The 16,608-nt window shown below is 49.5% G+C and overlaps 1 protein-coding gene across 1 annotated transcript in view; it reads left to right on the top strand.

Moving 5' to 3' along the window:
- Window positions 1–16,608, top strand: part of ASCC1 (activating signal cointegrator 1 complex subunit 1) — a gene marked incomplete at its 3' end in the record, with an annotated part of 23,151 nt that overhangs the window by 6,358 nt on the left and 185 nt on the right. Inside the window, exons 5-7 of the mRNA XM_008942479.1 lie at window positions 7,022–7,158; window positions 9,702–9,821; window positions 13,993–14,117. Of these exons, the coding sequence (XP_008940727.1) occupies window positions 7,022–7,158; window positions 9,702–9,821; window positions 13,993–14,117 (382 nt within the window). The remainder of the gene's footprint in view (window positions 1–7,021; window positions 7,159–9,701; window positions 9,822–13,992; window positions 14,118–16,608) is intronic.

Raw genomic sequence — 16,608 nt, 5'->3', positions numbered from 1 at the left:
TAGGGAAATGAGGAGCAGGATGAAGCCAAAGTTGTGTGTTCCCTGGTTTATCTGAGAGTGCCTCTGGTCTGACAGAAGCAGTGTGTCAGTGTGTGGGGCCAGGGCAGGGAGAGGGAACAGTGTTACTCAGCTGCCATGTCCTCTCTGTCTGCTGGCAGGACACCTCTGGGCAAGAGAGAAGAGTTCCTTTTGTGGCTGCTGCAGGGTTTTGTGGCCCAGTTCTCTTACAGTTCATGTCTGTCACTTCTGCTCGTGCCTTTCAAAGAGGAAAGCACGATCTTGCAGGTAGCACAGCTTAAGAAATTTACTTGCCTATGTCTTTATGACGTGGGTCTGAATTACCTGATATCTGGGGAGATACAGGTTCTTGATCAAGTTTTTGTGTCCGCTTGCACGTCAGTTGTTTCGCCTCCAAGAGCAGAGCCAAGCTAACTTTGCAGTCTTGTCTTTCCTGGCAGTCCTGATTTAAGTCCCTCTTCCCCACCCTGCTGCCTATTTCCATGACACCTTAGGAGCTTCCTATCACTCAGGTTTCCCCTGATGTTAAATACAGCTGAAGCTGGCCAGATCCAGGGATTAGCAAGCAGTGCAGTGCCGTAAGCACAGGAGGTGATATCCAGGAGGGTCCCACTGTCTCAATGGTCTGTCCCCATCAGCCACCAGCAGCTCCCTTTCCTGAAAGAAAGCCTCGAAGGCAGGCAGATGAAAACAGCCTGAAGAAGCTAGCTGGACAGAGAGTCCTGGACCTGGGGCTGATGCCAGTGGTGGCCTCGCTCCCTCTGTTGGCTTCTAGTTCCAGTCCTTGTGTGGGGACAAATCAAAAAGAAAAACCAGCTCTTTGAGGGGCTGGTAAACCTTGGCCTGGCCTTGTGGCAGTGGCTGTTTGCACTGTTGGCCCTGGATTGAGACCACTGCCTTCAGGCTGTTGTTTCTCTTGCCCTTCATCACCTTCTACCTGGGCTGCTGGCTGTTATAGACCCTTTGGTTCATCTTCCTTGAGGTATGGCCCTGCTTTGCTTGAAGCCTTGGCATCCTGGGCTCTGTTTATCTGATCCACCTCCTCCTTCTAGCTGCCTGCCAGCAGGCCCTGCAGATCTCTCGTTTCCCTCCCCATGGGCAGCACACCCAGACCTGCCTGCTGCACAGGGCAGCGACCTCGGTGTCATCCCCTACATCTTGCTGGGTTCTGGCTTCCAGGCTGCCTCAGTGTCAGGCAAATCCTTTCAGTGTCACAGCTCTAACACGTGGCCTCTGTTATCCACCTTTTGCAGCTAATACTGCTGTTCATGTTCTCATCCCATGTCTTTAATCCTGCAACACACCAGTCTCATGCAGGACTTGCTCTTCTTGCAGAGCACTCATTTTTCTTGCCAGCTGGTGTGGTGACATCTCTGCAGCTCTCCACTGGTCCAGCCTTGGCTGTTGATCTTACTTGCTCTCCAGACTCCCCTTGATTTGTCTCTGTCACCTTGTTTGTCTCTTCATCACTCCTAAGTATCAGTTTGCATCCCTGGATAGGCCTAGAAACATGTTAAGAAATTTATCTTCGTGCTTTCCCCGGTGTTGTCAGTCACATTCAGAAGGAGCTGCCAGGGAACATCCGCAAACCTTCACGTGCTGCTTGACCTAGAAAACTGCAGAAACCCAAGCTTGGTCCAAGGAGTGCCAAGACCACAGGCGACCAGGCTAGTCAGGTTAATTTTGCCTCCTCTTGCCTGACCTTTTGTCTCTGCGGCAGTTTACGTTCCGTGTCTGGACGGCACCGAGTCCTGCAGGGTTCTGCTTCGTGGTCAAGGATCCTGCAGCATGGGCATGCACGTGGGAACCCATCTCAGCTCTGCAGTCCTCAGCACAGGAGGGACAGGGACCTGTTGGAGCCGGGTCAGAGGAGGCCACAACAATGATGTGAGGGCTGGAACCCCTCTGATGTGAGGCCAGGCTGAGAGAGTTTGGCTTGTTCAGGCTGGAGAAGAGAAGGCTCCAGGGAGACCTTAGTGTGTCCTTTCAGTACTTAAAGGGAGACTGTCAGAAAGATGGGGAGAGACATTTTAGCAGGGCCTGCTGCAGTGACAGGACAGGGCGTGATGGTTTGAAAGTAAAAGAGGGAGATTTAGACTATCTAGTTTATGTAGAAGGAAGACATTTTTGTTGCTGAGAGTGGTAAGACACTGGCCCAGGTTGCCCAGAGAGATGGTAGAAGCCCCATCCCTGGAAATATTCCAGGTGAGGTTCAACAGGGTTCTGAGCAACCTGCTCTAGTTGAAGGGTTGAACTAGATGACCTTTAAAGGTCATCCTTTAAAGGATGTGTCCTGTGCCTCTCAGGAGGGCCTGAAATGCTCCTAGAACTGCTTATCTCAGCTCTAGAGTTTCCATTTTAAGTTTGAAATGTAGAATTCAGTCAGTAGCAGATATTTGGGGGTTTGCAGCTGTATAGCCTCAGAATATATGACATTATTTTTCTGTCTTTTCTTCTGGCTTTCACAAAAGGGTTTCTAGATCTAGTGCTGCCTGTTAGCTCAAGGATTGTATTGTAACCCTGTTTGTCTCTCAATCACTCTGCCAGCCAGTAATGCCACTCTAATACCACTTTATCTCACAGCAGGGGCTGCTAGAAAGCACATCAGTAATGAAAAACAGTAATTCAAAACTGTGCCTCGCAGAGCAATAAGAGGGCTTATAGATTTGTCCAAAACAACGGGATTTCTCCGGATACTGGGAGAAATCCAAACAGGTTTCAGTGACAGAAGTGTCAGGCTTCTATTCCTGGTGCAATTTGCCCGTGCAAAATGTTGCAGAATTAGGTAAACTGGTCTTTGAATGAAGCTGGATCCTAATGCTAAGGAAGGGAAAGGACCAGGTGTGTGTGTGTGAGGATTTCTTCTAGCCATTGAGCATTTGTGAGGGACTCTATTTCTCTCTGAAGCAGTTACCATGACAACCATTCATTTATATTTTATAGCACAGTTGTGTTGGTGGGTATATGCTTTCTAACTTTTTTTGCATGTGTGTGTCTTTAAGACCTTTGATGAAATGAATCTTGTGTGGAAATATGGAGCATTTCAGGTGTCATTCATGCTGTTGTGTGGTCAGGGCTGCCAGGCCATGAAGCTGGACAAAGGGAAGGCTCTTCTGAGGCTAATTTAATATGAATAGAGGGAGGTGGCTCACCTGGGCAGGCTCATTGCTGATGTGGTGCAGTGGGAGGTCTGGATGACCTTGGAAATCTCCTCGCACAGAGCACTCCTTCTAAGTGTCAGAGTGAGGAGGACCAAAATGTCTGTCTGAGTATGCTGGTGGGAAAGGGAAGAGACTTTGCAGTAGTACTGTTGTGAAGAATCACAGTCGGGTCTTTCAGAGCTGTGCAAAGGCAGCTTTTGCAGTCTTAACAGACTGCAGATGTAGCACAGGAAAGAAATATGAGTGCTGGAATAGATGGCAACCTGTAAATATCAAATATTGCTAATGAGATTTTATATCTCAAAGTGGAAGGGACAGTAAGTGGGAGTTGTTTTTTCAGCCTGGAGCTCTTCAGTCAGTTCTGAGGAAATGCTTTTCTGGCTGGCTTCTTTGTGGATCTGGGTGGGAGAGGACATATAGCTGGTGTGTAGTGTCCTGCTATGAAGAAAATGAAAACCATAAAGCTGCAAACATTAGAAGCTTTTAAGACAGTAGAGAGGGCACAGCCAGGGAAGAAGAGCAGAGGAGTTTGATCCTTAGCCTTGTCATGCAGAAGGCCTGAAGTGTGTTGTGGCACGTGGTTTCACTACCACAGGGCCTTTGATTTGGAGGAACAATGTGCTCAGGCTTTGCAAAGAGAGGTGGAGGCTTCACATAAAACCCTTTCTGTGTTCATTCTGAAGGAGGAGAGCAAAGGTAGAAGTCTTAAGTAGTAGGAGGGAGGAAAAAAATGAATTTTTAAGACTAGGTGGAGAGGAGCTGTTGTTTTTTTTGACTGTTATAGCTCAGTGTCAGGGAGAGTTGTCAATAGACAGTCATCACATATAGATGGTGCTTAAAGGGGATGTTCTTCCTGCCTCTCACTACACCCTTAGAGAACCCAAGTTTGGACAGTAAACTTTTACTGAGACGGTCGCGTCTGGTTTGTGTGTTTGTATCTGCCAGCAAGTTCCTGCAAATACACTGCCTTCAGACTCCCCTCTAGAATAGGGGCATTCCCTGCTGTGACACCTCCTCTCCCCTCATCCAGGGCTCTGCTTTCACTGGGGCTGGAAGCCACCACTTGCCACAAGCCACCGTGACTTGTGCTTTTTGTCTTGTGAACACATATTCCTCAGCTTTGCGTTGGTGTTGTCAGGCCCTGCTGCTCAGGTGGCAGAGGACTGATACCTCTGGACAGGATGGCTTCCTGTGAGGGTGCAGCAGTTGCTGATAGTGGATCGTAATCTGGGATTAGAATAAGTGAGTTCAAGCTTTTTGGCATCTTGGAGAGCAGCATCCAGCCAGGAAGGGCTGCTAAGACGCCTACAGAAACATTACCTGTTCCAGGGAGGGTTCCCTCTGACACAGCATCTATTTTATGCATGGGAGAAGCGGGATCTGCCGGCCTGTGAAAGAGCAGGGATGCAAGCAGGGTTTTTAGGAGCTGTCTGAATTACTAGGGAGTAAACCAGAAAGATTATCTAGGTCTTGGCCTGCTCACTGTGCACTGCTTTTCCCTGCTGATCTCACCAGCAGTGGTGGTGTGGCTTGTGGAGGGGACGTGCCATCACTTCATCAGCTCTCAGCCCACACTTGGGTGCTGGAAAGCTCAGGGGAAAATGCTGCTTTTGGGGCAGGTTGATGTTTGCAGTACAGATCATGCTGGGGCAGAAAATGAGGGTAAAGCTTTTGCTTTCTGACCTGCCAGCTGCTTTCTCCTTACTTTACATTGTCTGTGGGAGTGATAGTGGCTGATTGTCCATGGCAAGGACACGTCAAACATTCTCCCAGTTTCTGTTACTCAGTGTTGTTTTGTGATGGGCCAAATATTCTCTGGATATGGATACCATTGGAGAAAAAAGGCTGATGGAGGGAAATCCTGTCCTGTCATGCATGTTGATAGCAGGATGAATTAAAGGAATTAAAGGTCCTGGCTTGGATCAGCACTAGTGTGGCCAGCAGGGCTAGAGCAGGGATCATCCCCTTGGACTCAGCACTGGGGAGGCTGCCCCTCGAATCCTGGGTTCAGTTTTGGGCCCCTCACTCCAAGAAGGACGTGGAGGGACTGGAGCAGGTCCAGAGAAGGGCAACAAAGCTGAAGAAGGGTCTAGAGCCCCAGTCTGGTGAGGAGCAGCTGAGGGACCTGGGGGTGTTGAGCCTGGAGCAAATGAGGCTCAGGGGAGACCTTCTGGCTCTCGACAACTCCCTGACAGGAGGTTGGACCCAGGTGGGGGTTGGTCCCTTCTGCCAAGGAACAAGCGACAAGACAACAGGAAATGGACTCAAGGTGTGCCAGGGGATGTTTAAACTGGACATGAGGATAACTGACTTCCCCAAAAGGGCTGTCAAGGCCTCACCCAGGCTGCCCAGGGCAGTGGTGGAGTCCCCATCCCTGGAGAGGCTTCAAAGCTGTGGAGATGTGGTGCTGAGGGACATGGTTTAGTGGTGCCCTGGCAGTGCTGGCTGAACGGTTGGACTTGATCTTAAAGATCTCTTTCAACCAAAAGGATTCTGTGATTGTAAGCCACAAGGCTTTTAGTGCAGAGAGAGGAGGGTGGGGAGAAGTGAGGTGGAGCCATCCCTCTTTACTCAGCTCCTGATCTGCCTGACATAGTCAGTCTGTGCTTGTTCCAGGCTGCTGCATGGTGCTGAGGTTTGAAGTGTGCTTTGCCACTACCAGCATGGTACAATTCGGGGTTTCAGTCAGCAGTGAAGTAATTAGCAGCAGTGGAAGGTGATTACCTGGTCTCTCTCTTCTGGAACCCACCATGCTTTGCCAGCCTGTGGCTGCTGGAGCAAGCTCGTGGCCTCCGTTTCCCATCTGGTTTGTCTCCAATCCAGCCCACAAGCACCACTGTAAAGAAGGGTCTGGATGAAAACTGCTGATTGAGATGTGGGGCATTAAATTCTTGACAGGCTGAGATACCGCAGCATTTAAACATCTGAGAGGTTTTATTTCAAACTCCCAAGCACAGCTAGAATCTTCAAAGCTGTCATTCTCAGTTGATGGACTTTTTTCAGATGGAGAAAGGCTTCATTGGCCTGGCATGTGGTGTTGGCTTCTTCAGGAGTTAGAAGTGGAGGTTATTTAATGCACTGATGGGAAATAGCCACTAAGTGGAAATAATTGTTTTAATATGGGTGTGTTAACCGTTCTCGAGGTATTTTTAAAAATATCCTCGAACAAAAGAGAATGTTTTTAAAGCTGAATGTAACCACTGCTCCACCTGGGAACAGTTCTTCCCCAGCAACAACACGTAGCTCTTCTTACAAAGAGAATTCAAAGTTAATTCATCTTGGCAAACTATAGTGCGCACGGGAACAAGAAAAATGTCATTATCAGAGATTGCATTAGCTGTGCTTGTGTCATGAGGTGCAACCTGTGTTTAGACAGGATTTAGAGACCATTTAGAGCTTGTCACTGCAGCTGGTTCCAGTTTTATTGAGAAAAAAATGGACTTAACTCAAGGTTTAAATCTGTGCTGCCTTGAGTTCATTGCTGACAGCAGCCGCCGCTTTGACAGCTGCGGACGTTTCCTCTCAAATCCCGTATGAGTGACTGCTGCTGCTCCTGGGTCCCAAGTTAGAGCCTGTTGTAATGAGCTTCCAGGCTGCCCTCAGCAGCTCTGAGGCTGAGGCATATGGGGAGTGTGCCTGTCGTGGGGCTGTGCCTCACCAAGCCTGGGAAACCTCCTTTCTCCTTGCCACTTCGAGTCGTTACCAACCCGACCAATGATGCAGAGATAAAAGGTTTGATGCCAGTAGCTTGGTACCTGTTCTCTGTAGTATTTATCCCTCTGATGGAGGGGGGTATGTGTGTGTATAAGACACTTACATATGATTGATTGACTGATTTGTAGGATCACGGGGTCAGCAGCAGCTTGTTCCAGAACCCTGCAAAGCTTCACCTGACTCTTGGGACGCTGGTACTTCTGAGTGAGCAAGAGATCCAGAAAGCGCGTGACCTCCTACAGCGATGCAAAGAGGACTTTGTGGAGTAAGTGTTAAAAAAGGGATGTCATCACTGAGGACTTGAGTGGGGGAAAAGTGGCAAGCTGTCTTTGACAAGGGACAGCAAAGAGAACAGCAGCTCAGTAGTCTATCTCAACTCTAGAAATTCAGAAAAAGGCTGAACTCTTTCAAATGGGAGCAGTAGAAACCACTAAAGCAGTCACAAAGAGCCAAACGGCACCTTGCAGTTCAGCTCAGATCCTCCCAGCACTCCTTGCAAACCTGCTCTGTTTTCCCACGTGTGTCCCTGTTATTTTTGCACCAGCAGTTTTTGCTGTTGTCCCCTGCCTGCTGCAGGGGGAGGGATGAGCTCTTTTACAGGGGCTCTGGCATGCTGCTTCCCTCCTGCCTCAGAGCAGGTGCTGAGGTGTCCTTGACACGCATTTCTTGATGTGGGGAAGCTCGAGCCGTGTGAGGAAGGAATCTGAAGCCTTCAGTGCTGCTCCAGGACCAGAGCTTTCTCACTGCCCATTAGCACCAAGCTGCAGATGTTAGGGCTTTAACTGTAAATGTGGTTAAATGACACTGTAATTAGCTTATCTCCATTCAGCTTAGAAATTGGAGATGGCCTGAGGGATTGGTTTATTTATTTCTGCAAAGCCTTTGCATATAGAGCATGGATCCTTGATATTTCTTGATTTAATTATTTATTGCCTCGACGCATAAAGAATTTGCCACGCCGTGCCAGCTGATATCTGTGGGAATTAATGCACGGCCAAAATTCATACCTCTGCCTTTGAAATGAGAGCTCCAGTTGTTTGGCTGTTAAATGCAAGTGCGTTTCCAGGGGAAGGCTCTGCTTGCAGTATTTGGAAGGTGCCAGCTTCCTCATAAGTGGGTTGAGCTGAAGCAGAGCAGATCTTTACCCTCCATTTCACTTCAGTGGAGGAGGGAATCAACACTCAATTTGTAACCTTCAGGTTATTTCCAATGCCACACCCAAATAAATACACTTGGAAAATTAATTTAGGCTCCTCTCCACCCACATAAACCTTCCTTAGCATTTATTTACTTTGCTAAACACAGGCAGTGCCACATGAAGGTAGACATGCCCTTTTTGACCCATTTTAGATGTGCTTTCCACAAGGCCTCGGCATTCAAATCAGACAGCGGCGCTTATTCCAGTGGTGCTTTTGCTGCAGCACCCCACCTCCCTCAGGTTCTGGTGGTGGAGGCAAGGGGGTGGCATGCTGAGAAGCAGATAGATACACTTCACAGTGCACTCACAGGTGTAGGAGGGCATAGTATATCCTGCACACGTTTTCAGTGTCACCTTCCTGCAAGAGTAGCTGGAGCTGGGTTTGAAGAAGCTGTATTTACTTCCAGCATTTGTAAGTGGATGTTGAAATGCACTTCAAGCTGTATTCTGTATTGAATGCTTTTCCCAGCAAAAATCAGCGAGCTAGAGACCTTTGTGTCACAGTCACTGTCTTCAGAGGGAAGACAGGAGCTTCTCTGGAATGAGCTCTTGCACCATTTTGCTGCTGATGGGTTTTGTGAAATATAAACGGAGATCTCCGCATTGACGTGGCCTGTGAACACTGACAAATTGGCTTAATATGTGGCTAAAACACTGAACATATGAGTTTAAATGTTTTACCAGTATTTCTTGAGATGATGAGACAAGAGCAGCTGTAGCCTTTCGAGCTTTAGAGAGCCTTTTTTTTTGAGTTTTGGGGAGCCTTTTGTCCTGGTTCCGTGTAAAAAGGGGTTCAGGGCAGGACCCACACGGAACAGAACTATGTACTCGCCTCTCCCCCACCCCCTCGAGAGAGAGAGAGAGACACTTTTTAAAAAAATGAAGTATATTGTTCAACAAGGAACAGAAAACGAAAAAGGGGGGTAAGGAAAATAATATATATAAAGATCAGGGGAATAATACAAAAGATAAAATATACAAAACCCTCAGAAATGGTTCCAGGGTCCCACGGAGTGAAAGGAGAACTTTCCTCTCTGAGCTCCAAGGCAGGAGTGAAACAAAAAACCACTCCATGCCTCTTATCAGAGTGTGTGTGGGAAGGGGAGGGAATACAATGGTTTCACCCCCACCCGGGGTCCTCCCAGTTGCTGGAAGGTCACGCCCCCATTCCAAGCCTCAAACCACAACACCTTTTTTGTGTTTGTTTTTTTTTTTCAGTGCAAACAATCTGGAAGGCAGGAGAAAGAGAACTCTTCAGTGGAGTTCACTGCCCCATACTTATGTAACATTTATATCCCACTTAACCTCAGATTTGTGTTTAACTATAGCAAAAAAAGAAAAGTATTTTATATCATTCCTTAGTAGAACCAAGTGTTTATTGTGTGCATGAGGAATGCTATGCATTTAGTTTCAAAAGCAGGTGTGATGTTTTGTGACACTTTGTCAGGTTGGCCGGGGCTCTGAGCAACCTGCTGTAGGTGCAGATGTCCCTGCTCACTGCAGGGAGGTTGGACGAGTTGACCTTTAAAGGTCCCTTCTGACCCAAACCAGTCTGTGATTCTATGATTCTGTGTTTTGCTTTTTAACAAAAAGGTTTTCTTCCATTTTAGCCAAATTACTGGAGGCAAGCCCCTGACCGTGGAGGTGGCAGGAGTGGAGTACATGAATGATGACCCTGCCGTGATGGATGTCCTATATGCCAAAGTCCACATGAAAGATGGCTCAGACAGGTGGGATTCTCCATTCTCGTTTCTCTTTTCTTTCCTTCCTCCTTGGTACACCCTGGCAGCAGGAGCAGTGTGCCCACAAAGCCCTGTGAAGCTGGTGGGTACTGCTGGCGGTAGGGAAGATGAAGTCATTCGTGCTTCCTAAGCTGGTTAAGGCAGTGATGTGTTTACTCTTTAAATCAGTCACTGGTAGTGCAGCTGAAAGATGTCATTTGTTTCTGTAGCAGTCTGTCAGATTGAATAATGGTGTCGTGGCTCACGAGGTGATAAGATGGCCAAGGAGATACTCCAGAGATGATAAAGAAGGCAGGACAACTTGGCCTCTGCTGTCTTGTTCCCAGCCTGCAATCCAGATTAATCTGGACAGCCTGGCATGTTCTTTGACATTTAATTATTCTTGAAGCCCAGTTACACCAGAAGGCCCTCAGAAAAGCATGAGTGGTTACAGGGCTGATTTTCCTGCCTGTAAGCAGCCTGGGACAGGGGCTGGGTGTGAAATGTCTGTCTTCAGAGCTGCTGGGCTGCACTCTCGACGCCTGGTTGGTGTAGTTCGCGTGCATGTGTGCTGTCCACCACCATGGCTGGTGGCATTAGCCCTACAACAGCACTGTGGTGTCTGGACGACCTCCCTCCATCTCATTTTTGACAAGTACATCACCAAGGACAGCACCATCTTTTCTTTTGTTGCTTCCTGGAAGACTGGGGAAACATAAGAGCTGTTGTGCTCTATGCTGCCAGTTGTGAGGTGGGTGCGGAAGCAGGGAGGGGAGTAGCCAAAAGAGCTTTAGCCTTCTCTTCCTGAGCCTTGCCTTTCTTTTTCCCTGGCATCACTCTCCTTTTGTATCTGTTCCTGTTGCTAGTGGAGCTGTGCAGCTGGAGGAGGGAGGTTTCAAACAGGGGCTGGCTCGGGGAAGAAAGGACCTGTTCTGGCATCTCCTTTCCCTGAGGGCTTTGGAGGCTGTGTTGAAGCATGAGATAGGAAGTGGGATAAGGAAATGGGTGGGAAAATGAAAATGTAAGAGTTGCTGGGAGGCAGCAGGATTAGAAATCTTTTCCTCTTCTTGCTCTTCCACTTTGAAGTTGGTCCTACCCTGAAAGAGGTGAGATAAAACAAGCGGGGTGGGTGGAGAGCCAGGGCAAGCTAGAGATCAGACAGGAGGCAGAAGTGCAGGGAGAGACAAGGCAGAAGCACTCAGAAAGAGGAAACGGAGACAGACACTGGATGACCCAAATGCCCTTTGCCAGGTTTCTTACAGAAAGTGTCTGAAGTGTCAGCTCTGAGGTATGGGCCTCTTCTGAGTCACCAAGCTCTGGATTATCTCTGAGGTGCAGTGCTTATGAGTCTGCTTGCATCTGAAAATAAGTCTGTGACTTGGGGAGATGGAGGAGAAATCCTGTAGAGCATAAGTAGGACCTAAAGTGAGGCAGTGATGTCTGCCCATGCCTGGAGACAGCTTGAATTGTTGGTGCTAGCTGGTGGTGGGCAGCCCTACCCGCTCTGCTGAGAGCCCTCACAGCCTAAATACTTGCAGAAGATGCTGCTGTGCATGAGTCAGGGCTGGCAGAGCTGGTTCTGGCAGGAGACAGAGATCACAGAGTCATAGACTGGGTTCAGCTGGAAGGGACCTTTCAAGGCCATCTAGTCCAAGCCCCCTGCTCTGAGCAGGGACAGCTTCAACTAGAGCAGGTTGCTCAGAGCCTTGTCCCGCATCACCTTGAACACTTCCAAGGATGTGGCTTCTACCACCTCTCTGGGCAACCTGGACCAGTGTCTCACCACCTTCAATGTCTAAAATGTCTTCCTTCTCTCTGGTATCAATCTCCCCTCTTTTAGTTTCAAACCATCACCCCTTGTCCTTTTACAACAGGCACAGCTAAGAAGTCTGTCCCCATCTTATAGGCCCCCTTTAATTTCAGGAGGGTGGCAAGAAGGTCTCCCTGGAGCCTTCTTTTCTCCAGCTGAAGAAGCCCAACTCTCTCAGCGTGGCCTCACAGCAGCGGGGTTCCACCCTCGCAGCATTTTTGCAGCCTCCTCTGGTCCCACTCCAACAGGTCTGTGTCTTTTCTGTGCTGAGACCCAGCACTGGAGGGGGCCTCTCACCAGAGCTGAGCCAGAGGGGCAGAATGCCCCCACCTCGACCTGCAGTGCCGTTTATACACTGAGGGTGGTGAGACCCTGACCAAGACTGCCCAGAGAGGTGGTCGATGCCCCATCCCTGGAACCATTCCAGGTCAGGTTGGACGGGGCTCTGAGCAACCTGCTCTAGTCGAAGCTGTCCCTGCTCAGTGCAGGGGACTAGATGGCCTTGACAGGTCCCTTCCAAGCTAAAACATTCTCTAATTCTCCCCTAATATAGTTTTTTAACTGTTAGCAAGCATCCAGAAAACACTGAGCTTTTCAGAAGGGAAAGAAGATGGGCTTGCTTCCTCTGAGGTTCCAGCAGACAAACTGTGATTGTAAAGAGAGGGCAAACAGTGATGCCTCCAGAAAACTCCGTTTCCTTTTCTGGTCTGCTAGATGGATGATTGCAGAGCAGCTCCATGCATCTCTTGCCTCCTGAAACCTGCTGTGTTTTGCTCAGGGAAATGGGGCAAGCGGGCAGAAAGCAGAATTTTTCAGCTGCAAGGCCAGTGCCAGAGGAGAGCAGCAGCCACGTGGTTTGCCGTGCTGGGTCAGGCTGCTGCAGCCCGTGCTGAAGAGAGGTGTGTGCCTTCCTGTCTCCTGCAAGGCATCCTGCTAGCTCTGTGCAGTTCCTGACGTGGCTGAGGGGTGGAGTTCCTTCCTGATCTTTAGATGATCTTGATCAGCTTAAGCTATAAAGCAGGAGATTTGATTTACCCTGACCTAGCTTGCATAACTGCACATAGAATTGGGGGTTTGGCAAACCCTTCTGCACATATAATGGCTCTGACTGGGAGAGGGATCATGCTCTGATGCTTCCCACATGGCAAATAATTTCCATTATAGTTCCTTCTAATTTGTTTTATTTCCTTGATTAACTTTATAACGTAATAAAGCACCATTTTCAGTAGAGCTATTCTCTGTTAATTTGTTTTAGTATTGTCTGTAATGGTATTCATTTAATCTTTGTCATTGCTAATTTTAAAAATCACTGATGTAAAGCCAGAAAGTGGCAGAAAACCACGCCAATTGGTAGTTTGAGAGTCTTGAAATCATCAGACTGGGCTGGCAGCCCTTGAGGGGCAGGACAAAAGCAGTGATGGGGTAGGAGCTGGCATCTAGAGCGTGGCAGCCCTGGGCTCTGGGGGCCGGCCTCTCAGAGAGGCCATGCTCTTTCTGTCCTGCTGCAACTGAGTCACCAGAGTGAGGAGTCCCTGTGGAGCAGAAAGCTGTCTGATCCCTTGGACATGGTAAGAGAAGCCTGAATTCTTCTGCATAGAGTGATACCCTCTTGTGTTGTTTTTGGGGATAGGAAGGTCTTGTAGCACATCCTGAGGCACTGCAGAAATTCTGTGGGGGACAGCAGCAGCCTGGAAGTTCCTTCAGCTCTCTGGACATAGGATATGTGAGCACATTGCTCTGGTCACCTGCCTGCTCCTGCTGCCTATCCTAGGCCAGATCTACCCGCAGACCCGGGCAGCCACAGCTGCTTTCATCCCAGCTGAGGCCACACAACGAGGTGGTGCCAAGTCCTTGGATTCTGCTTGCTCACTAGCTCCGGAGCTGGAGTGTTCACTGGGATGTGCTCTCTGAGTTTGTGCCCTCTGTCCCCATGTTCTGAGCTCTCCCAGGAATGACGCCGAGTCACTGGTTGCTTATTTTGGACAGAGAGGGTCGGAGCTCCAGCCCGGTGCACCGTAGAGGTTGCAGTCCCGGAGCCTTTAGCGTTTGTAAGGAGAGTCCCGGCGTGTTTCCTGGCAGCAGAAAGCTGCATCCTTCGAGCCCAAACGGCGCTGTGAGGCAGCTCTCTGCCCCCCACCTCTGCCCTTCCTCCCAGCATCGCCGAGGGAGCGTGGCGGAACAGCCGGAACCCTGCGCGTTAGGGCCGGACCCTGGTGGCTTTGTTCTCTCCATCCCAGGCTAGCTCCCTTGTGCCTGCAGAGACATCATTTCACACGTGCTGCCCTCCCTGGCTGGAAAGCGAAAAGCTGACGGTGCAGGAGTTTCTCCTTGGTTCACGCTGCTCTGTTCTTTCTCTTTTTGCCTTCCCAGATTGCAGGTGATCGCTGATCAGCTGGTGGAGAGGTTTGTGGCCTCTGGCCTGATGCTTAAAGAATGGGATAAGGTGAAACTGCATGCCACGGTCATGAACACTCTCTTCAGGAAAGATCCAAGTGGTTCGTATCCCTCATCCTTACTGATCTAAATAGTACCTCTGACGAGGGAATACTTTTGTGGGCTTTTATGTTTCCTTGGGTTTTGATTTTGTGATTTTTCTTAATCTCAAGAATACCTACAAGGCTGTGGAGGGGTGTTAGTAGATGAAACTCAGAATCAATTGGCAGAGCTGAAGAAAGCAGATGTGTTTTGAGCACTTTCTGGATCTTTTCTAAAATTCTTTGTCATAGCTTCAGAAACCCTATTGCCCGGTGGCCATATGTGCCAGAGAGGAATGTGTTCAAGTACCATGTGAGGTCTTGGGCTCTCTGTGCCCCAGTGCTAACCTGAAACTTGGTCACAGCTTCATGTGCTGTGCTGACCTTTAAACAAGACGGAAATGTGATCTTCTTTGGTCCTCTGTGTCCAGAGAAGGGCCACAAAACTGGTGAAGGGTATAGAGCAGGAGTCAAAGATTGCATGTTGGTTTAGGAATGCAACTCCAGCATCTTCCTTGATAAGTCAGGTTCAAGGAGCTGAGAGGCCAAATATGAGCTATTATGGACTATACAGTGTCTGCTGTCTCTGCCACAGGATTGCCTGCGTTGTTCTTACTACATTCCTTCATAAAGCAGTCTTGGCTGTGTTGCTGTTAGGGAGGGGCGGGATGTTACAGCCTTGTTCTCTGCCTGCAGACACGTGTGTGGCTTGGCACTGGTGTGCAGTTTGCAAGCCTCAGCAGCGTTGCACTGGAGCTTCTCGCAGCTTTCTGTGGCTTGGTGGCCTCTGTGCCATGCCCGTAGGTGCTGTCGAGTACTCTCTGGTTACAGCATCTGTGGGTCTCCGTGCGGGCAGCGATAACAGCAGGTGGTTGGTGTCAGTGGTTTCTCTGCATGCCCAGCGACAGGCTTTGGGGTTGGCTGCTGGTGAAGTCAGAGAAGCATACTCAGGCTCTAGAAACTCTAGAAAGATGGGGCTTGGCCCTGAAACTTGGTGAAAATTTTCCCCTGCAATGCTACAGGCTTGGGGAAGAATGGCTGGAAACTGCCTGATGGAAAAGGACTTGGGAGTGGTGGTCAACAGCTGGCTGGAGATGAGCCAGCATGGCCCAGGTGGACAAGAAGGCCACCAGCAGCCTGGCTTGGGTCAGCACTAGTGTAGCCAGCAGGGCTAGTGAAGGGATCATCCCCTTGGATTCAGCACCAGTGAGGCCACACCTTAAAACCTGGGTTCAGTTTTGGACCCCTCACTCCAAGAAGGACATGGAGGGGCTGGAGTGTGTCCAGAGAAGGAAAACAGAGCTAGGGAAGGGTCTAGAGGCCCAGTCTGGTGAGGAGCAGCTGAGGGATGTGGGGGTGTTGAGCCTGGAGAAAAGGAGGTTCAGGAGAGACCTCCTGGCTCTCAACAACTCCCTGAAAGGAAGTTGGAGGCAGGTGTGGGTCAGTCTCTTCTCCCAAAGAACAAGCAGCAGGACAAGATGAAACAGCCTCAAGTTGTACCGGGAGAAGTTTAGGTTCAACATGAGGAAAAATGTTGTCCCCAAAAGGATTGTCAACGCTTTGGACAGGCTGCCCAGGGCAGCAATGGAGTCCCCATCCCTGGAGCTGTTTCAGAGCCTTGTAGATGTGGTGCTGAGGGACATGGTTTAGTGGTGCCCTGGCAGCACCAGGTTAGTGCTTTGACTCAACGATCTCAAAGGTCTCTTCCAAGCAAAACTATTCTGTGATTCTATGACAAAATTGAGCCCAAAGTGCTGGTGTGTCTCTGTGTTAGGGCAGGCTCGTGAGCAGCTGTGACTGGTGTTTTGAGTCTATATTCTGACCAGCCCTGTGAGGCATGTGAGGCATTCAGACACAACGGTGAGAGCATTACACAGATACTATGGAATTCACTTTATATTCAACACAGGATTTGAATAGCGTGCTAGGTGCAAGAGGGACTTCATAGTCAATGCTGGAGATGAAAGAGAAGTACAGAATATTTTCACTGAGTGAGGCAGAGGTCCTGTGGAAAGAACAGATCATGTACTTGGGGATTATATAAAAACCCAGACACGCTCTAGGGAAAGGCTTCTAAGACGTAGGCATTTGGCAGTTGCTGTAGGCCTCGGCTGCTATTCTGGCTGTGGGTGTGTGGCTGCGTGCCCACCCACAGGAGCAGGCCCAGCACACGTGTGTGCCCCCCCAGCAGGCCGGCGGGGTCTGGGGAGACGCTGCCCGACGTGCCCTGCCTGGGATTCGGTGCTGCTCGGGCAGCGCAGCGCTCGCACTGCCGGCTCTCACCCCACAGGGCGTGGGGCTGAAGGTGGCTGGGGAGAAGCAGACGTGCTGCGCTGGGCCCGCGGCCCTGTGGAATCGCCCTAGCGGTATGATTTAGGGTCTTTCCTCCAGGTGATCCCAACAGAAGCACCGATTCCTGCGTGTTCAGCCTCGTTCTCTTCAAAATCAACGTGGAAGTGGTTTTTTTACACTAAGAACTTGGGCAAAGATGGTTTATTAACTGGCAGCTGAC

This window comes from Merops nubicus, unplaced genomic scaffold (genome assembly GCF_000691845.1).
Source record: "Merops nubicus isolate BGI_N331 unplaced genomic scaffold, ASM69184v1 scaffold566, whole genome shotgun sequence".
Lineage (NCBI taxonomy): Eukaryota > Metazoa > Chordata > Aves > Coraciiformes > Meropidae > Merops > Merops nubicus.
This window is presented reverse-complemented; position numbering and strand designations above follow the sequence as displayed.